This window comes from Brachyhypopomus gauderio, chromosome 5 (assembly GCF_052324685.1).
Source record: "Brachyhypopomus gauderio isolate BG-103 chromosome 5, BGAUD_0.2, whole genome shotgun sequence".
Classification (NCBI taxonomy): Eukaryota; Metazoa; Chordata; class Actinopteri; order Gymnotiformes; family Hypopomidae; genus Brachyhypopomus; species Brachyhypopomus gauderio.
This window is the reverse complement of record NC_135215.1, coordinates 12,895,097-12,921,754: the sequence shown is the minus strand read 5'-3', so window position 1 is coordinate 12,921,754 and position 26,658 is coordinate 12,895,097. Positions and strand designations below refer to the sequence as shown.

Here is a 26,658-nt window from a genome sequence, read left to right as displayed (position 1 = left end):
TTACAATCGGATTTGCGCCACGCGCTACCGTTACTTTCGTTTTGTAAATAATTCATCTTTTCAGTGAGAAGACTGACCAATGTCTCGGCACCCGAGTATGAGTGACCAATCAAATGAAGCCGGTCAATCACGTGATCACATACGCAAACTTTCTCCACCGTAGCAAGAAAGTGACAGAAAAACCTACCGAGCATCCCTGACCTCATACAGCCAATGTTCACATTACAAATGTGTAAAAGGACAGCTATATAATGCGCTGCAAGGTTGCCAAGTTTTCAAGATCACTTTGAAAACGTGCCGGGGGGTGGGGGTTTGGGTGGTGAACGTATATTGTTGACGGGGGGTGTAAAATGGACACAAATTAAGTATTATATCGCGATCGATCGTCAGTGGTTGGCGACAGAGCAAACTAGTAACTCATTGAATCATAGATATGGATCAGAGGTAAATAAACTAGATTTTTTTTGGCGTGAGAAATCGGAGGTGTGGCGTGTAAGCGTGTGAAGACAGTCAAATGCGTGTGTCTCACGTTCAATGCGTGAGATTTTGCAACCTTGGCGTTGCCAATTGTGTCTGCAAACGTGTGGACATTTCAGCCTACAAGAACTCAACATCAAATATGAGGAAACACGATGCGATAAGTTTGCTGTATGTATAATTTTGTGTAATGCTATATCTCTGAGGCATAACGTTTGTATGATGTAATTATTAAATGTAACGCAGTGCAATACTAAAAACCAGTTCTCACACTGATTGTACACACTAGCAATATATGATTATTAAGTCTGCTACAAATAGTTTCAGTTGGTGTCAAGTTGTAGCTACACGTATTGGCTGACAGTCTCAGTTAGTGCCTTTGTGGAACACATTAAAGTTACACAGGTCTAATAATTAGGAACAAACAAAAACACATTATTTATAATAAATAATTTATATATATATATATATATATATATATATATATATATATATATATATATATATATTTATTTATAATAAATAATATTTGTTATCATTAAAAGTCATAGTTTCCCGTAATTCAATTTCCCATGATGTAATTTACTGACACGAGACAGTACTCATGCATTTACTCAATACTTGAGTAGCTTTTAATCAAAGCACTTTTTTACTTTTACTCAAGTAAATTGGGATGCATACTTTTACTTGAGTAACATTTGGTTCAAGTAACTGTACTTTTACTTGAGTAAAATTGTTTAATACTCTACCCACCTCTGCCTAGCTAGTTATGTAAGTTTAGCTCGTAAAAATTTAGATAGCTAACATAGCAAATGTTAACTTATTGAAGTGGAATGGCAGTGAACTAAGTTATGACAATGTAATGTAATGTAAGGTAATGACAGAAAGAAGTCATCCTTCAGTTTTCGGTTATTTGTGCATTTCCTGCCAATAGCGAATGCTATTAACTATGATATGAAGTATTAGTATTGGTGTTGGTTATTTGTTGTTTTCCACATCCGCGGGATTTGAGCTCTTAACCCTGGAAGGAGGAATCATTCTAAACTAGCTAGCTAGCCTGGTAAATGGACAGATTTAATGTAGGCTATTGGTTAAACACAATTTAAAAGCAAGACAACTCAAAATAACTTCCTTTATTTCAGTAAATCTTGAAAGAATGGTACAATTTGTAGTCTTGTTAAATTAGTTATACAGAAAATTGTTTTCAGAAACACAAAACTGTAATGCAATATGTTTATCTACAAATCAAATCAAATCAAATATATTTGTATAGCGCTTTTCACAACACAAAGCGCTTTACAGGATTTACAAGGTTAACAATACTATGGGTCCAAATCCCTAATGAGCAAGCCAAAGGCGACAGTGGCAAGGAAAAACTCCCTAGATGGTGGGGAATAGGAAGAAACCTTGAGAGGACTAAGACTCAAAAGGGAACCCATCCTCCATTGGGCAGCCCGTTAACACACAATCTACAGGTCTAACATCTACAGTTAGATGTCCCACAATTTGGATTCTGGGGGACAGCTATATCCGTCGCGGGTAAGAGAGAGCGAGGAGGACCGTTGGCATCCATCTTGGCCTGAATGCTCAGGTTCGCTGGTTTGACAGCGGTGGAATGCAGTGGCGGTCCCTCATTCCTTTTTTCCACCAGTCCCTTAGAGGAAGAAATGCCCCAGATATCCTGCTCATCCACCTGCATGATGTCCACCAGCGGTTCCCTCAGATGAAGATCGTCCTGTCTGACATCACCCAGCGATGCCAGTGGAGATCTGCTAATCCAAGGAAAATGAACAAAACAAGAAAATGTGTGAACGCTGAGGGGATACTAGATGAGGTGTGTAGTACATCATCCTCACATTTTATTCGACAGTCTTGGACTCTTTTTAAATGATGGCGTTCATCTGACCCCTATGGGAACTGATATATTTTTAAATGCATTTGCTTACTGTTTGAATGCCTTAATTCAGACAAATGTCTAGCTATTTATTGTAAATTTCAAATTGGGGTGTTTTTATTATACTATTTTTTTTATTTATTATTCATTAGTTTCTTATCCTCTTAATTACTTGTTTATGATGATTCATTTTAATTACTTTCATTAATTGTTGCTGTGACAACTAGGACAGAGGGCTGAACGCAGATGCGGACTGAACAAAGGTTTAATGATACATATACACAAAGCACACAAAAAACATACACCAAGAATCATCAAACAACACCTAACATTGGAACCAAACACTAACATAACTGGGGGAACATGACTATAGAAAAAGAAAGGCATTAACAAGCATATAACTAGAAAAACCACAATCTGAAGTACAACTGAAAGAGAACATCAAAGAACAGAGAGTACAAACAGGCTAAATATACAAACAGAGAACACCAAGAATCCAACAGGTATACGAGCAAGAAGTACTTACAATAACCAACAACACAAGAGACTAAACACAAGACTTAAATACACTAACCAACCAAGGGACTCAACAAGACACAGCAGAAAGCAATAACGAGGGGCAGAAAACAAGGCAGGGGAGTGAAGTCAGACACAATGAGGAATTTCAAAATAAAAGACAAACGGAAGACATGACCGACAGGAGGGAGGCAGGCCTGACAGTTGCATACTACACTTTTATCATTACTAAAATTGTCAAATAATTAGATACAAATCATACTAGAAGTTGGATACGATACATCAAAGTTAGTAGTCTTGCTTTCACTGACTTGAGTCTTATTTTATTTTCAGTGTTAATTTGTATTTCTACATGTGCATTTTAAACTTGCTTATAATCTTTTTTCTTTTTCTTCTTAAGCTGATAGACATGTCCAGCATGCAATTAATCTGTTGGTGCTCCTCTTCCCATCACTTTTGATGTTACTGTTATTTGTAACAAACCTTAACACTTATCAGTTCTGCAATAACTGGCCTGGCTTAGTTCAAAGCCCACTCACGTCAAGGTACAGGCCAAGAATGAGGCACAAGACAATACATACTTCAACACACATCAGAGGTGGTTCGCAACTACTCACTGTCCCCACCTCTGACAATCCAATGCCACACACACATATATTAACAGATATAGCAAGACCCACAGACATATATATTGCATGACATGTAAAGTGTAATAACATTGAAAAAAGAAAAGAAACATATTTGAACAGATATATTTTGTGTAATGTAAAAAGCAACGTTAATAGGTTTTTGATGGATTCAACAGTAATTTTGAAAATTACTTCCATTTGGAAAAACTTCCAATTAAAGTAAAAAAATAAACAGTAACAGTTTAATGTTGAAAATCCTGAGGTAAAGTGGAACTATTAAACATTTTCAGAATCACAAGACTTGCAGGGATATACAAGTTTCGCAGGAGGAAATTACATGTACAGACATCTTTTTTCAAGTCCTGCTCCATTTAGGTGTGTTTTAAATAGACATCTGCAATGGACTACAATCAGTACTAGGCCTGTGTTGAAAAAATCGATTTTCCGATTCAGAATCGATTCAGTTGCACTACTACCTTCAACTTCAAGCCTTTCTCACAAAATTCTATTGCGTCTGCTACACTGCTACTAAATAACTGAGCTGCCAGATGCACTTTCATTTTTAGTTTTCTCCACTGGATGTGGACCATTTTTAATTTGTTGCCAAGCCGCAGGCCTTCTTTCTCCTGAAGGTTGTTGAGAGATTCAATGTACTCCCACTTAATTTTCTTTCCATCTTCTGTCTCAAATATCTTAGCAGAAGCAAATGCATTACAAAGAAGCTTCAGCATGTGACATGCATCCAAAAGCACATGCACCCTCTGTGACGGGTCCTCAGGATGCAAGAAATAAGGCTTCATGTCTTTGATATTGAGATCAGTACCAAGTTGTCTTATCATTGACAAGTTGTTCGATGGTGCATCACAATTCAGTGAGACAACTTGAACCCCAATGGCATGAAGCCTGCTAAGGCTCTCCCTAATGACATTAGCCTTCTCAGATCCATCCATGCTATTAATGAGGAAGTACCCAATTGGGATTTTCCATGATTCATTCATTATGACCAAGGCTTCAGTAGCAAGTGTGTTGTCAATTTCACTTCCACCAATGTCAACATAGCCATGGAACTGGTCTCCCCCAAAATCAGTAATTTTATGACTGTACATTTCATCCATCATTACAGCTCAGATTGTTTCTATGCATTCTCTCTGTTTGCCTCAACATGACTCTTCAGGGCAGTGAAAGAGGCTGCAGTAAATCCAGGATCAGCTGAGATGCTGCTGTACCAAGTGTGTATGGTATGGCTGTGTGGGAGTGCATTGCTGAAATTCTCACGCACATACTCATAGGCTTTTGGGGAGTAAAAATGCAATGTGGTTGCAAACTGCTTCAGTTCTTCAGAGTATTTAGCCAATTTTTGTCCCTGTTGTATCTTGTGAAATATATGTTTTGGAACATCACCAATTGACTCAAGCAGAGAGGCACACCGAGTTGATATTAGTAGCTTCTTCTTGAGTTCTCTTGCAACCTCCTTTAAAGTAAAGATTCTTTTCCTGAGCCGTCTAGACTTTTGGCACTGCATTTTCAACCTCTCTTTGTACTTCGCCACTGCCTCCACTGCAGCCTCATTTTTCCTTTTCAGGGTCTTTGGTGACTGTAGTTGTGCTCACTACTGACACAACTACCTGAAACCAAAACAGTGTGAGCTCCCCGTACCTTGTTTGGAGGGGAGCAGGCATGGTGGGAACCACCAAGACGGTACTGTTTCTGTGTGTTCTTCCATGGTCTTCCGGTGTTTGATAGAAGTGGCTGTCCTGCCGGCCATGATGTCCGACCCTGTCTCCAGCATGGGTGAGGCCATGTTTGTTCACGTCCCATACTCTATTTTGGATAGAGTCTATTTTGCATTCTTGTTTCCATCGTGTTCCTGTTGTGCCTCTTGTTGGTCCGCGTTGTTTGTCTGCATTTTTTGTCGTTTCTTCTTGTCCTTTATGGAGTGAGATTACTGTCTTTAATATGAGAGCACAAGGATAAGGTTAAATCGAGCAAGTCAGACAGACTGAGCACACAAAATCAAGAAAACCGAGCAAAAACAGTGACAGTGAGAGCAGCGTGCTCAGTGTGTCTGACTTGCTTCATTTAACCTTATCTTTGCGCTCACATATTAAAGTCATCTCACTCCATAGTCCTTCCAGTTGTCCTGTTTGCCATCTTCAGTCTTTTGTCCTGTCTGTTTTGTGTTCAGTTGATTCTGGTCCTGTGTCCACTTCTGCACCTGTTTCTGCTCTGTCTGTTCCGATATCTTTTGTTCGTGGTTTTTTTCTGGCCTTGTGGCTGTTCCTGCCTCTTGTGGTTCTGTTTCCTCTGTTGTGTCTTCTGTTCCTGGTTCTTGTGTTTCTGTTTCTGGCCCTGTGTCTTTGTTCCCCATTTTTTGTCCAGTGGCTGTGCACTGTACGCTGAAATGATGTAAAACATTTAAGGATCTGCATGAGATTATGTCTTACGGTCAGTGTTCAAAGATCAAAGATATAATCTTAGTGCACCGTCCCATCTACACCAAGTTTCACACAGGCACACTTCACCATACCTCAATATGTATCCTCAGATTCTTCAGGTCAGTCAAAATATAGAATCAAAGATTTTTCAGATCTCTACACTCACCAATCAAGGGTTTTTGTAATATACGGATTGGGTTTTTGGCATGTTGGAATATACTGCTTTCAAGAGGTAGACCTCAAAAAGAATAATGTTTTCATCGATTGACATGATTAAGACAGCCTTATGATAAAATGTTCCATGTTCTAATTGTATATAATCCTGCACTCTGTTAAAAATAGATATATTCTATAATTCTATACCTAAGTGTTTTCAAAGTTGGTGGCTGATTTGAAAGCCACAGGTCACTCTGGTCCTCTAACTCACTGCTGTTAAAAATCTCTCTCTTGTTTAAACCGTGACCGTGCATCTTCTGCTCCAACTCTGGGAACTCCCTACCATATGAAATCAGATCCATGTCCTCCGCTGAACAGTTTAAATCTGGCCTCAAGACCCATCATTCCCATTAGCTTCATTTCACGTAAAATGTGGTTTTATGGTTTATATTTTATTTATTATAAATATTTTATTTACTAGCAGCTACTGTATTTTTTATTTATTCTATCTGTTTTATTTATTTTTTATCTGTTTTATTTTAAATTATGCCTTAATATTTTCTCTGCTGTACAGCACTTTTGGTTAGCTTTGGCTATTTTAAATGTGCTTATAAAAACTGAGTTGAATTGAATTTAACTGACAAAGATAACAGGGCTTGTAGGAGGGCATCATCACTGGACTCACAGACATGTGGTGGGGTGCCGTCAGATAACCACAGGACCAGGAACTCGGACGGCATCCACAAGAGCAGGAACAGGAACCACATGGGTGGTGTCCACAGCACCAGGAACAGGAACTGGATGGTTGACGGGCAGGAGATATGGCAGGATGGACCTGGGACAAGAGACTGTGTGGAGTCCCCCATGTCAGAGCAGGACACTGCATGACTCTGGAAGAACACACACAAAAAGGAAACCCTCTCAGCAGCTCCCAAGGCTCACATGGGCTACAGGAAGCTCACGCTGATGCTTGAGAGATAACGAAGTATCAAGAAATGGGTTTGATTATAGCCATAGGCATGATGACTCAGAGGAGGAAGCCCATTTTGGTGAACTTATTCTAATTGTAGTGGAAGAGAATTGTGCACTTAATTTTCTGAGAGTATAATCAGCAGTTTCTTCCACACTACCACATGATCTCAGTGGGGAAGAAGCAGAAGCTCGCAGTACCTACACATTGATGAGCTGACTGACATGTGGCCATTATCAGTTTATATGATCACTAGATATCAGTTCCACGGATGCACAGTGTGTTGTTGGCCAAATTCTTTTTGTGTTTGTGTATTTGACAAACATGGCAAAATTAGAGATACAGAAGATGTTCAGTGTCATTACTGCTATAGTTTAGGGGGAATATGTCCTCTTTTCCCCGGACATGTCCTCTTTTTGGGACCTACAAAAATCGTCTTGATGGGATTTCTAAATTGCCAACTGATATTTGATTGGCCACTCATTTGGGGTTTCACATTGATTGGACCTTTCTATTTATGTCCCGCCTTCTCGCACGCCATCATTGGCCGGCCATATACACACCCAACACACACACTCGGTCACCACAGCAACAGCCTAACAAGTCACCACAGGTCAACAGTAGAAACCCCCACACCCCACCCAGTTCACCAGTCACACCAGACCAGATCTAGTAAATTTTCAAATACATTACATATTCAACAGTGCATCATATCATTCAAGATTTTTTAATTCAAGATTAGTCAATTTTGTACTACAGTCACTTCAACCTGAGCTTATCCATCTGCAGCGTTTGTGTCACCCTCAACACCATTAGCCATAACCATCGTCCCCATGATGCAGTTCCACTTTTCAGTACAAGTTCCACTTTTCAGTAGTGGAACTGTTGCATCACTTCCAGATACCATGGCAAGAGCTCCCTAAAGAGATACTGGTTCAGTAGCATGTAGCATGATTTAAATCAATCCATTCATCAGTAAACCATTACATTATTATGATTACTTTTTATGTTTTTGACAGCTTTTCTCATATGTTGAATGTAATGAGCACCATTTAGTTACTGGCTGACAATAACACCCATGTTATTACAGCTTATTTGTTTGATTTGTTTTGTTGATAATTTCAGAGTTGTGTGGCATTCATCATCTGGTTCCACAGGGCACTGTTCACAATGAAGCGGTCGTCAGTCTGGGATGTGCCCAAAGGACGTCCACTTCTTTCTGACTCTTCCATTTTCTCTGTATCTCTGTTGCAACCTACTGATGTCCAACACTCTAACCTCAGTGGCCACTTCCATCTGAGAACATCCTGTTTGAAGCCGCACAATGGTAAGGTACTGTTGATCAATCGTTAGGTATCATCTTGGTCTCATGATGTCAAAATGTGAACAGCATGATGAGGAGCACTGACCTTTACTGTTAACCTCCTTGTTAGAGTTCAGCAAGTTGTGCAAAATGTACTGAAACATTGAACATTTGGGCATGTGCCTTCAAAGGTTTAGAGAAGGTCACATTAAGTTCACCTGTAAAGGTTAGAGTGCATTTTATTTTCATCGTGAAATTCCACCCAAAAGTCAAATATCCCTAACTTTTGTGAGTAATGTATATGCAAGATAAGTAAATTTTTCATGGCTGGTATCAATATTGAGTAATTCTGAAATATCAGTGTGCACTCGGAAACTTGATTTTTTAAATGAATATTTAAGCAATCTGCTATCTGGAGCCAGCTCCGTTTCATTACTATCTGGAGCCAGCTCCGTTTCATTACTATCTGGAGCCAGCTCCGTTCCATTACTATCTGGAGCCAGCTCCGTTCCATTACTATCTGGAGCAAGCTCCGTTCCATTACTATCTGGAGCAAGCTCCGTTCCATTACTATCTGGAGCAAGCTCCGTTCCATTACTATCTGGAGCAAGCTCCGTTCCATTACTATCTGGAGCCAGCTCCGTTCCATTACTATCTGGAGCCAGCTCCGTTCCATTACTATCTGGAGCCAGCTCCGTTCCATTACTATCTGGAGCCAGCTCCGTTCCATTACTATCTGGAGCCAGCTCCGTTCCATTACTATCTGGAGCCAGCTCCGTTTCATTACTATCTGGAGCCAGCTCCGTTTCATTACTATCTGGAGCCAGCTCCGTTTCATTACTATCTGGAGCCAGTTGTTTCATTACTATCTGGAGCCAGTTGTTTCATTACTATCTGGAGCCAGTTGTTTCATTACTATCTGGAGCCAGCTGTTTCATTACTATCTGGAGCCAGCTGTTTCATTACTATCTGGAGCCAGTTGTTTCATTACTATCTGGAGCCAGTTGTTTCATTACTATCTGGAGCCAGCTCTGTTCCATTACTCTTAACCATCAAGCTGAAGCATCATACTGTGTCATTGTTTATTATTTTAAGAAGCATGCATTTATTTTCAGGATCTTTTTGATCATTAAAATATTGAAGATAGTGTTATATGAACAATTACCAAGACGTGTAAGGATTGGAACCACCACCATTCCCAGGCCAAGGTTGCCCTCTCTGAGTCTGGAAAGGTGCCCAGTGCTAGGAGGAGGAGAGACAGGATGAGGAGCGCGGACACGCCATCCTGTTGCCAAAGCATGCCAGTTTTGTAATAATAATAATAATAATAATAATAATAATAAGTTCCATTTGTATAGCGCCTTTCAAGATGCTCAAGGACGCTTTCCAGATGCAAAAACCAAAATACGCAAACTAACAAACAATACAAAAAAAATACAAAACAGGCAACACCAATACAAACAGATTAAATAAATTGAAGCCGGGCTAGGATGAAGAGTTTAGGTGAAAATATTGAGAAAACAGGTGAGTTTTTAGCTGTGTTTTGAATGAATTGAGAGATGAAGAGAGACGGAGTGATGGCGGGAGAGAGTTCCAAAGTGTTGGGGCAGCCACACTGAATGATCGACCCCCCATAGTGCTTAACTTATACCTAGGAACAACAAGGAGACCGGTGTCAAAGGAACGCAGTCTACGTGGTGGGACATAATGGTGGAGGAGGTTGGCCAGATATAAGGGTGCCGCACCAGCGAGTGTTTTAAATGTAAGCACTAGGAGTTTATACTGGATACGCAGGTGTACAGGGAGCCAGTGGAGACGTTCTAATACTGGTGTTATATGCTCGTATTTTCTGGTTTGAGATAAAACACGAGCAGCAGCATTCTGAAAAGACTGAAGGGGTCGAAGGGATTTAGAGGGAAGCCCATAGAGGAGAGAGTTACAGTAATCTAACTTTGAGGTAATGAGTGCATGCACCAGGATCTCAGCAGATTTTGGAGAAAGATGTGGGCAGAAGCGGGAGATATTGCGAAGTTGTAAAAAGGCAGATTTACTAAGTGAGCGTATATGTGGTTCAAACGACAGAAATGGATCAAACAAGACTCCGAGGTTACGGGCTGTAGGTGATGAGTCAATTTGAGTATCATCAACAGAGAGGGATGTATTGGCAAGGGACTGGACCACAGATTTAGTACCGATGACAAGATACTCGGTCTTATGAGCATTTAATTGGAAGAAGTTGGAGCGCAACCATAGGTTGAGTTCTCTGATACACTTGGTAATGGATGGAGGTGGGAAGGGGCCAGATGGTTTAAAACTAATATAAAGCTGGGTGTCATCAGCGTAGAAATGAAAGTTTAACCCATATTGGCGTATCAAGTTACTAAGAGGCAGAATATAGATGGTAAATAGCAGTGGACCAAGTACAGAGCCCTGGGGGACACCGTGAGAAAGAGGGGATAGGTCTGATTTGCAGTTACCCAGTCGAACGAATTGACATCTGTTTGATAAATAGGAAGTGAACCAGGAGATGACTGTACCAGAGAGACCTAAATCACCAAGCCATGAGAGCAGAGCTGTATGATTAACAGTGTCAAAGGCAGCAGTAAGATCAAGGAGTAGAAGAATGGATGCGTAGCCTTTGTCAGAAGAAAGAAGAAGATCATTAAGTACGTAAATGAGTGATGTCTCTGTGCTATGCTGAGCACGGAAACCAGACTGAAAGATCTCGAAGAGATCATTAGAAGACATCAACTGGAGTAACTGGGAGGCAACAACACGTTCTAGAATTTTTGATAGAAATGGGAGGTTTGATATCGGTCTATAATTGCTTAAAATTGTAGTGTCCAAATTCTGTTTTTTGATAACTGGGGTTATGGCAGATGTTTTTAACTCTACAGGAATGTGTCCAGAGGTGAGAGAGAGATTAACTATATGACAGATAGAGGGAGCAAGTGAAGAAACGCCCTGTTTGAGCAGAAATGTAGGGACAGGATCCAGGATTGAGGTGGTTGACTTGGCGCTGGTGAGATGTCTGGCTATAAGATCAGAGTTAACTAATGAAAAGGAGGAGAGAGACTGAGGCGGGGGCAGGGTAGTAGTCAAGGAGGAAGAGGAGACAGAGGAATTGTGTGACTGGTGCTTCAACAAATCCTGATAAATAAGGGACACTTTCTGATTAAAGAAATTAAGAAATTCATTGCACCGATCAGTTGTGGGGGAAGGGGACAATGATGAGGGATTGTAGATATTGTAACCCAATTAACTATCCCAATTAAGAGTAAGACTTTTTCTTTAATGTTTCTTTAATGGCCAAACTTTCTTTCATACAAAACTATATATAATTACACTGTTAATTTCACAATAAAACACCATCATATTTAATTGCTAAACATTTTATTCAATGGCATTTCAAGGAAATGTTGATGTGTGATTGCAGGTTGTGATCAGAGGTTTAATTCCCTCTACAAATGGATTACTGACTTCCTGACGGACAGGAGGCAGCACGTAAGACTGGGGAGGAATGTCTCGGACTTCCAAACTATCAGCACCGGCACTCCCCAGAGCTGTTCTTTCTCCTCTGCTCTTCTCCCTGTACACAAACTGCTGCACATCTGACCACCAGTCTGTCAAGCTTATCAAGTTTGCAGATGACACCACTCCCATCGGACTCATCTCAGACGGGGACGAGTCTGCCTACAGGAGGGAGGTTGAACATCTGGTGGCCTGGTGCAGCCACAATAACCTGGTGCTGAATGCCCAGAAGACAGTGGAGATTATTGTGGACTTTAGGAAGCACACAGCTCCTCTCCCCTCCATCATGGTGTCCGACACCCCCATCACCACAGTGGACTCTTTTCGCTTCCTGGGGACCATCACCCAGGACCTCAAGTGGGAGCCCACAATCACCTCTGTCACTAAAAAGGCCCAGCAGAGGATGTACTTCCTGCGGCAGCTAAAAAAATTCAACTTGCCAGAAAAGACCTTGGTGCAGTTCCATACTGCCATCATCGAGTCCGTTCTCACCTCCTCCATCACTGTGTGGTACACTGGAGCCACCACCAGGGACAGACAGAGACTACAGCGCATTGTGCACTCTGCTGAGAAGGTGATTGGCTGCAATCTTCCATCACTCCAGGACCTGTACACCTCCAGGACATTGGGGCGTGCAGGCCGGATCACAGCTGACACCTCTCACCCTGCACACGGGCTTTTTGACCCTCTCCCGTCAGGCAGGAGGCTACGGTCCAGAACCTCCTGCCATAAGTTTCCACCTCCCTCCACGAACACTATATAACCATATATATATATATATATATATATATATATATATATATATATATATATATATATATATATATATATATATATATTTTTTTTTTTACCTCCGTACGCCTGCACTGAGAATCACACTGAGCAATGCACTAATTTGCACATTACCACTGTATCACTTTTCACTGAAAATTTTGCACTCTATACTAGGGCTGGGACTTTAATGCGTTAATTTCGATTAATTAATTACAGAGAAAATAACAAACAAAAAATTTACGCATTGTAACACATTTAACGCATGAGACACTTTTGCACCGTGGAATGTTTCTCAGTGCACGAGTTCCAGACATACAGATTATATGGACGCACAATAAGATGAGCATGACAGAGATGACTGAAGAGGCTACGCTGGTGTATGGGAAATTTAAATATAAGAAACATCCAAATGGAAGTACAAACGCAAATAGTGTTATTTGCACTTTATGCAGGAAGGAGTTCGCTTATCACAGGAGCAATTCCACACTTCATTACCACCTCAACGCAAAACATGTTGGGGCTAACGCGCAGGTCAGTAATGACAACTTAGCTGCTAAATGTATTCCTAGTACGATAGGGTGACCAAACGTTTGTATTTCACATCCTGTCCCGGGTTTTTTTTTAAGTGAGGAAATGTCCTGGTTTTTAAATTACCTTCATTGGACCATTAAGACTGATTAAACTTTAGCGAGTGACCGTAGCGCGCAACTCCGCACACCTCGCGCGAGCGGCGGAGGCATTTTATACTGCGTCACATTCTTTGCAGTGTTGTCAGAAACGATATGTGGTAGTATAAAGAAAAACCCCTCAAAAACAGGGGAATGAACATTGTTGCTTTGTGTTCCAGGTTTGAAAAGTGTTGGAATTTAGGCTAAAGTGAGGGCAGCCCTGTTCTTAATCAGAATGTAGACAACATGACTGTCAGTACACATCATGCAACAACACCCCCCCCCCCCCACCCCCCGTTAGTCACTGGACCTCTGTTAGCAACAAGAATTATCTTGGTGTGACAGCTCATATTATAGATGATGAATGGAAGATCCAGTCATTTGCTTTGATTATGCAGAAGACCACTTCTAGGCACTATGGAGATGTCTGTGTACAGGACTTTATGGCAGTGGCAGAGGCCTGTGTAATTAAAGAAAACGTCTACCATCTAAAATGGTCTTAAAACATCTTCTGATTTGCTTCAGTTCTTTTTATTCTTCTAATATCCTGAGCAAAACTCCCAAAATTAAACATTTTTGGTCAGAATTTCCAGTGTTCTGAAAACAGTGTTTGCTCCGTTTTCTGGACTCCTCTATTGGTCTGTGTAGTAGACTGGTGGAAAAATAAACAAGATTATATTTTTCATTAATTTCGATTAATTAATTACAAAGCTTCCAATTAATTGGATTAATTTTTTTAATCGCGTCCCACCCCTACTATATACACATTTTTGTAATTCTGTTAATTGTAGAGTACGTTAACTTTTGAATAATTTTATTCTATTTTTATTCTATTGATCTAGTTTTATTTTATATTTGTTGTCATAGAATTATCAGTCTGTATGTTATGATTCTGATTCAGATAACAAGGCTCTAAAACAGACAATCTGACTAGAGCTTCTAGATGTGTCCTGAGTCACAGAATGTAGATACAGGCTATGTGCATGTTTGTTTACATTTCCCCTTTCTGAATAAGATCATAAATTTGCCTTTAAACTGTTCCAGTAAAAGTGCTCTGCCTAACCAAAATACCACCTAAAGTAATATATAACAACTAGCATTTCAGGAAACTCAGGTTTCCAGACATTGTATCATTGTTTATCATTATATTTCTATGCTGACGCATTTCTAACCACACACGTTCATTTTTGCAAGCACAAAGTGACCCAAGAGCTTGAGAGTGTGTTTGACAGTGATAAACATCAGTGATAGCAGCAGAACATGAGGCCAGTGCTGCAAGGAGAAAAGTAGGAGGGGCTCTCTCTGTGTGAACAGTGGACTGTACGTGTGTGTGTCCATGTAAGGTTTCCCATCTGCACTACAGACCAGGACATTATAGGACATTCTGTTTTAAAGTGGTATGTATGTATGTATGTATGTATGTATGTATGTGTGTGTGTGTGTGTGTGTGTGTGTGTGTATCTGTCTGTCTGTCTGTCTGTGTGTCTGTGTGTCTATCTATCCATCCATCTATCCATCCATCCATCTATGTTTATTTATGTATGACTGTAAATGTATAATCAGATTGCTTTACATTTTTTATTGTTATGGGTCATCAGATAGTCAATGTGTTATTTTTCAAGTAACGATCTTTCTATTGCTAGGGTAAACAAGCCAGTGTGAGCTGGAAGCACACTGAGAAGTAGGTGCACGGTGGTGGGGACACCTAATTGAGGGCAGATAGCTGTTCTGGTAAACTCTCTCTCTCTCTCACACACACACACACACACACACACACACACACACACACACATACATACACACACACACACACATGCAGTAAAAGACATACACACCTACTTGAAAGGAAGCCATTCAGCCATGTGATTGGTGGAAAGACGGCGTGTGCTAAGAGAGTGAGAGAGAGACAAGGGGAGAGTGAGAGAAGGGAAGAGAACAGGTCATGAAAGTGGAGGTCAGCTTTGGGTAAGTCCATGGTGCTGCAGAACAGGGAGCAACACACGTCTCTTTTAGTACGGTTGGATACAATATTCAAAGTAATCTTAAATAACAGAAATCGAGAAAAATGCAATTTGCCTCCAGGAGCTGAATCTCTATAGCAAAGCCAACTGTTAATCAGATTAATCAGAGCTAGCAACTCACTCTGGAGAAATTTCAACCTCACTGGATTTCTTGAGTAAGGGTTTGCTGGATTTGTTGTGTCTGTATGTGTGTGTTGTGCACGTTTGGCTATTTTACGTTTGGCTATTTTTAACATTGTCTCAAAGTGCTCAGTTGAAAGGAATAACTGTAATTTAAGACACAGTAAAAATGGAGAGACAAATGAGAGGTATGAAACATTATTGTTCCTCTTTTAGTCAACTGAACCAATGTGCCTGTCAGTGCGTGTGCACGCGCGCATGTGAGTGTGTGTGCAAACTTGGAAATGGGAAAATGTAGGTTGCTATTCTGAATGTGTCTGCTTGCATGAAGTGAGAAACTCTGAATAGTAAGTTAATCCATTTCAAGGCAAATTTTTTAAGTAGGTAAAGTTTGCTTGTCTGACAGCACGAAAGAGCAGAAAGAGAAAATAAAGAATGTAATGTAATGTAGTCGCTGTGTGTGTGTGTGTGTGTGTTTGTGTGAAGGATATGCATAATTGCTTAATATGTCTCATCTCCGTATCATTGCATGGTCATACGTGTGTTCACTGACCACAGAAGATGCTGTTACTCAGAAGCATGTGGCCACAAAAACAGCCACAAAAGCACACGAGGGTCCAAGTGACTGGCACAACGATCCTAACTGCAGCTGTAGAGATGGATATACATAACTACAATAACTAGGTCAGCAGTAAGATTGCACACATCAGTCTGAAAGTCAGGACCACTGAGCCATCAGATTTCTGGGGATGAATGCAGCCGGCACCACCTGCCTAGGAGCTGAAGTCATGCCGACCCGGACAGCTTTGCACACACCTCAGCCTGCCACTCCTGCACACACAGGAAAGATACTACACAGATAATAGCGGCATGACCCATTTGTAGCTAATCACCTCTAGAGGCAGGTGCTTTATTTTTCTGTTTCCAGACAGCACGTTTTACCTGCTGCTACTGTTGCCAAGTGCCATGATGTCAGCTTTCTTTCCACGTTGTTTTGTCACCCTCATTGCGAGCAGTTGCGTGTCTGTTGTTGCACTACAGTGTGGTATTAGTCACTGGTGTCAGGGTTTGACATACCGATGAACACTGCAGTAATATTACCCACCTAAATGATCTGCAATCAGGTGAAGAGTGGTGCTGATCACCGTAGTCTGTTGCCTGTGTGGAGTTTCTTCTCCGCCCACCAGATCTCCTTGGGCCACATTCATGAAAGTGCTACAGTAATACAGCTCAGAGTGGCAGATCTTGATTGCACCTACTCCTGTACCTGATATGGAGTTTTTCCCCTCGTCTTGCATTTTTCTTGACATTTTTAGCCCGAGCACTTTAAGGTCTTGAAGCCAAGCTTACATCAAAAGACGAACATCTACCCAGTTTATCTACCCAGGTAATCTACCCAATCCAACTACTGGTAGGAAACGAATCGGGCTTTTCACACAGACATCTGGCCTGCTGTCATTTACTGAAATGAATAATCATTGTACAAATCTGATTTCAGATAATCAATTTAAATGTTCAGATTTATATTAAAAAAAAGATGGTAGAGATATCTGATGGTCTGACATCTCTTTCATGTGGACAGCAAGTTGAAATTAGATTTGTTTTACAAGCCCATTTTTTACATTGATGTAATTTGTATGCCAAGCCAACCTGCTAGCTTGTGAACTAATGTGCATGGAACTGTGATGCATGTGGTCAGATATGTTTAGATTTCTGTTTAGATCATATTTAGATCAGATAGGAAGCAAATGTGCATCTGGACTGCCTGTGATCTATAAAGCCAAATTATAATGCCAGGCAGTTTTTGAACATTTTGAGTGTGATTATGACACTGCTCAAATACACACTCTCTCTTCCAAAACCACGTAGTGCTCTCCCAAATCCAGCACTGATTGGTGACACAGGTCACAGATTAATTCATATCACCAATCACTACAGCAAGAGAAGTGGACATGTTTGGGGCATCGAGTATGTGGATCAGAGATGATGAAATACTGCAGTAACTGGCTGAAGTTCAAAGATTTTTAGAGCACGTGGATTTATCATGACCCAAGGGAGAAACGTTCAAGGAGACCGAGCACTTGGGTTTTTAGGTCTGGGAAAAACAGGTAGAAACAGAAAAACAGAAACTGCTCTCTCTCAAATGTAGTAGCTCAGCACATGTGTGTTTTGTGTGCTCATGAGACTAACATCTGCAGGCATGTTGCTAATATGTGGTGATAAGCTTCAATACATTTGCCTTGTTACTGTAGAAGTGAATAATCGATGTTCTTATTCCCCAAAGTATTTCTTTAAAGAGCATTTTAATTCTCATATCCCTTGTGAATCATTTATTACAGTGATTCCCATAGCACCAAGATATATTTCCAAACATTAAAAAAACCCCTCAGCTGCTGACACCCCGAGAGAATTGAAGCACTGCAGTGGGTGGGGCCAAGCGTGCAGGCTCTCTGCAGCCCCCTGGCAATGATGTCACCTCTCCAGTCCCCTCCCCACTACCCCCATGAGAAAGGAGGAATTCTCAAGCTGTTTTAGCTTAGAAAAAACTCTCAGCTCAAACTTAAGCAAAGCCATGAGCACCACTCCTATTCCCGTACCCCCACAGCGGGAGAATGACCGAATGTCAGCGAGGGTGCGTGTGCCTTCTCCTGGAGGGAGTTGCTGAGGGGATGCTGAGTGCATTTAGATCCTGCAGCTGATTGTGGAAGGTGACTGTGCTGAGTAGCACAGTCAACGCAGGTGTAAGAGAGCACAGGGCACAGGCTGTTGTGTCTGACGAGGCTGATCAAACATCGGATTGTGCATCTTAATCGTGCTCCTGTGAATACATGCTTCAAAAGTGCCTCTTAGGAAAGCACATAATCGTAAATGACAAACACAGAAATAATCTGTCACAAAATCTCACTCTGCCACCCCTCTCTCTCCTTCTCCCGCACTCTCCCTTCCTTCACTATCCAATGCTCACAGGGTTTGGGAAAAGTTCTATATAGGGGAGAAGAGGATAGGGGGCTGCCCAGATATAGCAAAGGGCTTACTGGGTACAAACCAAAGCCGTGTGTGTGTGTGTGTGTGTGTGTGTGTGTGTGTGTGTGTGTGTGTGTGTGTGTGTGTGTGTGTGTGTGACAGATTCATTCCCATCTTGACAGAATGAAATAATTATTTAAGGATATTAAAGACATTCCATTGTGATAGACAGTGAAATGGTGAAGTCTGTGGTCGGTTTGTGTTTGTGTGTGTGTGTGTGCGCGTGTGTGTGAAAGAAAGGCGGGGGGTGGGTAAAGAGAGCTTTGAACAGTGAATAGATTAAAAGCAATGTGTGGATGTGAGACCTGTGTGCCTGGTCTTTGATGCTTATATCGTCTCTGTGATTTCGCGCTGGCAAAGGTGACCACTGTATTTTTTTCTGTGTTTCACATATGCCCCCACAACACACACTCTACAAATACTCTGCTTCTTGTTCACTCTCTATCACTGCTTGTAATGGGTGTTGGAGACTAACAGAGTGATTAGGCCAACACTATCAGGCTTTAACACTTCAGTTCTGTAGCCAAACTTCCATTAAATTATCTAGACTGAGTTCAAACAACCTTAGTGACCTGACCTTTCACACACTGTAATGAAATGTTCCTCTTTCTCTCCTATACACACAAATACACACTTTCAGTTTATCAGCTACCAGGGTACAATATTTCTCCATTTTCCACCTTTGCACGTACCATCTGTATAATCAAATGGAAGTAAACTTCTGCCCTTTCACAAATACAGAACTTACGTGTTATTTGTTCTTACAAACTGACTTACATCAGACCTGGTATGACTAACTAATGACACAAAATCTGTTCTCTTTTATTATCAGCAGAAACGACCTGAAAAGTTGGGTGCATTGACCAGCAATTACCAGAAGAGGGCAGCAGAGTCCAATCTGCATGATGGACCTAAATCCACTGATGGCAAATATGAATTCTCAGATCCTGGACTCGTCCGTGAAAAGACAAATAATGCATTCTCGTTTATTTTTACAAAGTAACTCAAACCAAAAGCTATATGGGATGGATTACCCTTAACATACTGTCTGTACCAACTGAATATCTGCATAACTCACACGCGCGAGCTGTATATGGCACTGCGTCATTACTTTGAATGAGCTCTTGGTGTGCACCAGCTGTTATGTTTAATGGAACAAACATGCATCTAAAACCGATCGACCACTCACATTAGAATAGACTCACAGACTCACACGTTCTCTCTTTCTCTTCCTCTCTCATCCACACACACACACACACACATACATACACATAGTGTTAGAATGTTGTATAAAGTCGGGCTGGGTATGACTCTGAGTCTCTTCATCGTACTCACGGTGTTTGGAAATGTACTGGTGTGTCTGGCCGTCTGTGCCACCAGACGTCTGAGAAGTGTCACAAACTGCTTCATCGTGTCACTTGCAGTTACCGACCTGCTGCTGGGCATCCTAGTTTTACCGTTTTCCACCCTTTATGAGGTTACAGAAGATTGGCCACTAGGGGCGCACTTCTGCAACATTTACATCTCACTGGACGTCATGTTAAGCACCGCCTCCATTCTTAACCTTCTGGCCATTAGTGTGGACCGCTATTTTGCGGTCACCGCCCCTTTGCGCTACTCAACACTAGTTTCACCTTGGCGCGTCGCCATCTCACTAACTGCCATCTGGCTAGTTTCTGTGGGAGTGTCATTCATTCCAATTCACCTGGGCTGGAATACATTGGACCAAACAGTCCAGAATCATGGAGACGATGACCCAGTCAGAGCCTGTCGCTTTGAGCTAAGCCCCACGTATGTGCTAGTCGATGCCCTCACCACATTCTACCTCCCCCTAGTGGCCATGTGTTGGACCTACTACCGAATATTTCGCATTGCACGGGCGCAAGCAAAGCGCATTATCACCACGTACCGAGGCTCCTTTTCGTCGTCGCTGCCAGCGGTGACGGTGATAGCTCTGCGCGAGCACAAAGCCACCGTGACTCTAGCCGTCGTGCTCGGTGCCTTCGTGATCTGCTGGTTTCCATATTTCACTTTTTTTACAATAATGGGGATACGAAAGGAGGAGAATATTCCAAAGACAGCGTACTCGGTGGTGTTGTGGCTGGGCTATGCGAACTCGGCGTTAAACCCTTTCCTGTATGCAGCACTGAATAGGGACTTTCGGTCCGCTTACGCCAGGCTGCTTTGTGGAGCGAGGGGTGTTAAAACGCCGTCAGGGACACCACCTGCAGCGGTGGAGGTGGGCTTAATGTATGGACACGCCTCTGTCGACGGGGCAGATATGGATGGCCGATTGGAGCTTATGCCCAGGACGTGTGTGATGCTACAAGACATGAACGGAAGGAGGAAGGCCCTTAACACTGGGACAACTGTCGCCACAGTTACTGTGTTGTCCAATGGCCACAACAGGTACTGGACTATTGCACTGCAATCTGTGACAATACAAATGCACCCAATTAAAACCCACCGAATAATGGATTTGAGAGCATGACAAATTATATTTTTGAGAGTAGTTTTCAGCATGTTACATTCAGCAAGGAATAAATCTTCAGTTTAATGGTGTAGAGGTATTGCCCCTCACAACTCACAACTCTCTCTCTCTCTCTCTCTCTCTCTCTCTCTCTCTCTCTCTCTCTCTCAGTTCATAAAATGTAGGAACAGGCTTGGTGCTCTTTCTGTCTCCTTAAATCACCCCTGATCCAAGCTTGGCCACATCTCTTAGCACAAGACCTTCTGCAACAGAAGGTAACAGAGACCGCTAATTTAATAGATAATAGCTGATTCAAAGTGATCAGGCTGACATTAATTTGTTTTTATGTTATCTTTGATAGAGGGTGTCAATTGAGTCATAGTCTACTGAGCTGATGAAGACCTGGAAGTTCTCTGGCTCAGATGGGAAGAAATGGAGAGGGTTTGGGACACTACCACTCACACACAAAAGGAAACCACTGGGTGACAAGTGAAATGAAATACACCCTGGTTCTTGCAGGCTACAGTGATATAGAACCCAGAGAGTTAAACAGAGGGCACATGGAATTTGTCCTACTGCGCCCTCTGGAGGTCAGTCCAGGGGCTACAGAATATACATAAATTCATACATAAACCATACCAGTCATACGTTTGGACACTTTTATTGATTTTTACTGTTTTCTACATAAAAACATGTATCAAACCAATGAAATAACACAATATGTCAGAATCAGAAATACAATCTCAGGAAAATTACTTTATGTGATAATATGTGATTATGCTGTTATTAGAAAATATTGACTATCTTAGATTTTAGATTCTTCAAAGTAACCTGGTTATTCTTTGGTAGCTTTGCATGCTCTTGGTGTTCTCTGATCCAGCTTCATGTGGTAGACACCTGGGACGCTTCTATATCAGTCCTGAAGACGTTCTCACATATGCAGATAAAAACACAAACAAATCAGTCATTCAGACGTTCACATAAAAACCGACAGGTGTGTCCAAACCTTTGACTGATACTGTACATAGAGGCATACTGTACATATGTGCTCTACAAGGTTAGATTTCACATCCTAGCAAATTAACACATGAGGAAGGACTAGTGGCGTACTGAAAGAGCAAACTCTGCAACCCGTAATCAACCTGAGCTTATGTTCAGTAGCATCTGTGGCATTTGTGCTGTGTTCTTGATAAGTTGCTTTGTATATGCACATGACCTTTTTTAATAAAAAAAAAAAGGAATTATGTTACAGAGGTCATGAACACTGGCTAATTTATGAAAGCTCTTGACATAACTAGGTAAAACATCTTTTTAGTTTTTTCCCATGCAAGGTAGATATAAAGATTTTAATGCAATACTAATAAATCATATTAGTCTGAATGTATGGCCTGTATCATGGCAGAAACACGCAGTCAATTAAAGTACAACTTCTACTGGAACGTGACATGGCTCTGTGGGTATTTATTCCAGTCTGTCTGGGCTTTCAGGTGCTTTCAGTAGGGCTTTGACATCTCTTTCCCACCCCATTCCCTGCCACCTCCCACACACCCTGACTCCTCTCTCTCTCTCTCTCTCTCTCTCTCTCTCTCTCTCTCTCTCTCTCTCTCTCTCTCTCTCTTGCTGTGAGTTTGAAGTTTGATGACCCACAGTACATTAAAACCATTCATCACTGCCTCTTTACCATCAAATTATCAAAGACTAGCACACTAACACACACACACTAACACACACACACACACACACACACACACACACAAAGGCATTCTTCAATAATACAGATATTTCATGGGCTTTCCAAAAGCTATCCATCATCAACATTTGTCATCAAAATATCAAGAAATAAATGTGTTGAATGCAGACGCGTGCACACACACATACAGGCACACACACACACACACACATTTGTTTGCACAAGCATGCACACACATACACAAAGTCACTAGACTCTTGGCCCCAGGAGTTGTTGACCATAAGAGAAGCAAAGGTGAGAGTGATTGAGAGGACAGTAAGGAACAGCTCAGGGAGGGGGGGTTCAGTGGAGAGGGAGAGAGGGGCAATTACAGACAGATGGGGGCAATGCTCCACCAGGACTCAGTTGGGACATAGGCAGGAAAGAAGACCTGTACGCCAGCCCTCTTGAGGGCTACCAGAGAGCAGAGGTTTCCCGTCTGGTATATAGCTCTTCCCAGTTCATAAAGTAAAGCCATGTTTATGGCTTCACAATACTGTTGTTTTCCCTGTGTGGTAGATATCAAAATGGCCTTGCAAAGAATAACCTCTGAGGTATTTTAAGACAGACATGTAGACGTGCAGACATGTAGGTGATGCATAAATTATGCAGGGCAACAAATACATATGAAAAAGATATAAGATATAAAAACAACATGGAATGCATACAAATGCCTATATGACATTTCATAACAAGATATGTTGAATGTTTGCTAATGTTTTCTGTTAAGAATATACTCCCTATATTTTGACTGCGTGCAGATGGATGACTGGATGTAGATTTAGATGGCTGGGTTTATAGGTAGATGACTGTGTGGAGATATGAATGGCTGGGTTTGTAGGTAGATGACTGGGTGGAGATATGAATGGCTGCGTTTGTAGGTAGATGACTGGGTGGAGATATGAATGGCTGGGTTTATAGGTAGATGACTGGGTGGAGATATGAATGGCTGGGTTTATAGGTAGATGACTGGGTGGAGATATGGATGGCTGGGTTTATAGGTAGATGACTGGGTGGAGATATGGATGGCTGGGTTTGTAGGTAGATGACTGGGTGGAGATATGGATGGCTGGGTTTGTAGGTAGATGACTGGGTGGAGATATGGATGGCTGGGTTTGTAGGTAGATGACTGGGTGGAGATATGGATGGCTGGGTTTGTAGGTAGATGACTGGGTGGAGATATGGATGGCTGGGTTTATAGGTAGATGACTGGGTGGAGATATGGATGGCTGGGTTTGTAGGTAGATGACTGGGTGGAGATATGGATGGCTGGGTTTGTAGGTGGATGACTGGGTGGAGATATAGATGGCTGGGTTTGTAGGTGACTGGGTGGAGATATGGATGGCTGGGTTTGTAGGTGGATGACTGGGTGGATATATGGATGGTTGGTTTGTAGGTAGATGACTGGGTGGAGATATGGATGGCTGGGTTTGTAGGTGACTGGGTGGAGATATGGATGGCTGGGTTTGTAGGTGGATGACTGGGTGGATATATGGATGGCTGGGTTTGTAGGTGGATGACTGGGTGGAGATATGGATGGCTGGGTTTGTAGGTGGATGACTGGGTGGAGATATGGATGGCTGGGTTTGAAGGTAGATGACTGGGTGGAGATATGGATGGCTGGGTTTGTAGGTGGATGACTGGGTGGAGATATAGATGGCTGGGTTTGTAGGTGACTGGGTGGAGATATGGATGGCTGGGTTTGTAGGTGGATGACTGGGTGGATATATGGATGGTTGGGTTTGTAGGTAGATGACTGGGTGGAGATATGGATGGCTGGGTTTGTAGGTGACTGGGTGGAGATATGGATGGCTGGGTTTGTAGGTGGATGACTGGGTGGATATATGGATGGCTGGGTTTGTAGGTGGATGACTGGGTGGAGATATGGATGGCTGGGTTTGTAGGTGACTGGGTGGAGATATGGATGGCTGAGTTTGTAGGTGGATGACTGGGTGGAGATATGGATGGCTGGGTTTGTAGGTGGATGACTGGGTGGAGATATAGATGGCTGGGTTTGTAGGTGACTGGGTGGAGATATGGATGGCTGAGTTTGTAGGTGGATGACTGGGTGGAGATATGGATGGCTGGGTTTGTAGGTGGATGACTGGGTGGATATATGGATGGTTGGTTTGTAGGTAGATGACTGGGTGGAGATATGGATGGCTGGGTTTGTAGGTGACTGGGTGGAGATATGGATGGCTGGGTTTGTAGGTGGATGACTGGGTGGATATATGGATGGCTGGGTTTGTAGGTGGATGACTGGGTGGAGATATGGATGGCTGGGTTTGTAGGTGACTGGGTGGAGATATGGATGGCTGAGTTTGTAGGTGGATGACTGGGTGGAGATATGGATGGCTGGGTTTGTAGGTGGATGACTGGGTGGAGATATAGATGGCTGGGTTTGTAGGTGACTGGGTGGAGATATGGATGGCTGAGTTTGTAGGTGGATGACTGGGTGGAGATATGGATGGCTGGGTTTGTAGGTGGATGACTGGGTGGATATATGGATGGTTGGTTTGTAGGTAGATGACTGGGTGGAGATATGGATGGCTGGCTGGAGAAAGTTGAATTCCTACAACTGTATAAAGAGCACAACTCTAACCCCATGGGATTAATTTAGAGTAATTAACCCATGTGGTAATCAATTAACACTGATTAGCCAAATTAGTAGAAAATGGTGGAATCCTGGGAAGTGCAAAATAATAATATGATTGCATGCTGTTGTTCTTCATCACTTTAATTGTCTAAATCATTAGCACCATAATTAGAGATTAATGCCTCTTTAATTGTAAATTATTACAATAATTGTTTGAGCAATTGTTGAGGTAAGTAATGTCAAAACAAATAAGTTAATGGCAAATTAAATTTCAACATCCATCTATTCAAACCACTAATCATTAAAAACAAATAGTGTCTAAACAAATAGAACAATGGCAACATATGCACACTGTTGGGATCAGCGGAGAAGAAACAAATACACAAATGTGTCCTGGACACCATTGCAGTCCTGAGAATCCAGACGCTGTAATGTCTGTAATCCACAAAGACAAAGAGGACTTGGTTCCAAAGATCAGCTGCAAAAATGAAGTCCAGGTGCAATAGAGGTGATTGCATCCAAAGACCAGCAACCCCCCCCCCCCCCCCCCAAAGGAATTTAACGCACTATTCGTGTTATTGAATCACAGTGAACGTGTGTGAGCCCACAGCAGTGGCAATATCTCAGTGAGAGCTGGTGATACGAGGGAGACAACACACCCTATTCATCACTCACCAACGCACAGGCCCCTTTATTATTTTAATGCATTTCTCAGCAATTAAAAAGGATCGATTGCTGCTCATGGTTTTATCCACTATGTGTGCGGTGGAAGGTGTGCCTAAACCTCCAATTACACATATTAGGTAAAGAGTGAACTACTGTGCTATGCTCTCTCTCTCACTCTCTCTCTCACACACAGACACACACACACACACACTCACACACACTTGCACATACCAACAAATACAAAGTAAGAAGCATAAACATGAAAAAATCCACTCTCACATATTTAGACATGACGGTAGGGTCTACCATATGAAAATTAAAACATTGCATGCCACATCGTGTTAATTTGCATAATTAATGAGCAGTATATTATAGCCAATAGCAATTAGTAAGTGATTAAGTGCAATTAGTTCAGACATCTTCTGCTGAGAAGCAGGGTTGAATTGATTAAGATGTCCCTAAAATGCAAATAGTAATAGACAACCACAATATATTAAACAATAACTCAATCTCAGTGCCAGTTAGTTTTCATAAACAGAAAGAAAACAATCTTGTGGTTGAATATTTAAATTAATATATGGAATTAACCCTTTTCCTACTAAGGCATTATGCTGTAATGTTACACTACAATGTTGTTAAAGTCTACATTCTGAAAGCATTACTGGGAATTTGTACATTT

At 41.8% G+C, this 26,658-nt stretch overlaps 2 protein-coding genes and 1 long non-coding RNA gene across 9 annotated transcripts; 2 read left to right on the top strand and 1 right to left on the bottom strand.

The window, feature by feature from the left end:
• Positions 1-1,652: 1,652 nt before the first annotated feature.
• LOC143514518 (uncharacterized) lies at positions 1,653-19,970 on the bottom strand. Of its 2 annotated transcripts, none has more exons than XR_013130891.1 (4): positions 19,854-19,970; positions 6,793-6,997; positions 2,898-5,912; positions 1,653-2,249 (listed from the first exon to the last, which is right to left on the bottom strand). It is a non-coding gene; the product is annotated as an uncharacterized LOC143514518 (long non-coding RNA). The 2 variants fall into 2 exon arrangements; XR_013130890.1 differs by having other exon boundaries at positions 1,653-2,246.
• LOC143513729 (uncharacterized) lies at positions 7,587-12,674 on the top strand. The gene is made up of 2 exons (XM_077004465.1): positions 7,587-8,404; positions 11,817-12,674. Exon 2 carries the CDS (start codon positions 11,901-11,903, stop codon positions 12,672-12,674), a length of 774 nt encoding a protein of 257 aa, XP_076860580.1. The 5' UTR covers positions 7,587-8,404; positions 11,817-11,900.
• On the top strand, positions 14,367-22,243 carry hrh2a (histamine receptor H2a). Of its 6 annotated transcripts, none has more exons than XM_077005802.1 (5): positions 14,367-14,750; positions 14,997-15,084; positions 19,354-20,927; positions 21,160-21,263; positions 21,350-22,243. In XM_077005802.1, the coding sequence occupies exons 3-4, from the start codon at positions 19,801-19,803 to the stop codon at positions 21,164-21,166; spliced, it is 1,134 nt and encodes a 377-aa protein (XP_076861917.1). In that variant the 5' UTR covers positions 14,367-14,750; positions 14,997-15,084; positions 19,354-19,800; the 3' UTR covers positions 21,167-21,263; positions 21,350-22,243. The 6 variants fall into 6 exon arrangements, with proteins under 6 accessions (XP_076861917.1, XP_076861919.1, XP_076861922.1 ...); XM_077005804.1 differs by having other exon boundaries at positions 19,351-20,927; XM_077005807.1 differs by lacking the exons at positions 14,367-14,750; positions 14,997-15,084 and adding an exon at positions 15,112-15,318.
• Positions 22,244-26,658: the final 4,415 nt, after the last annotated feature.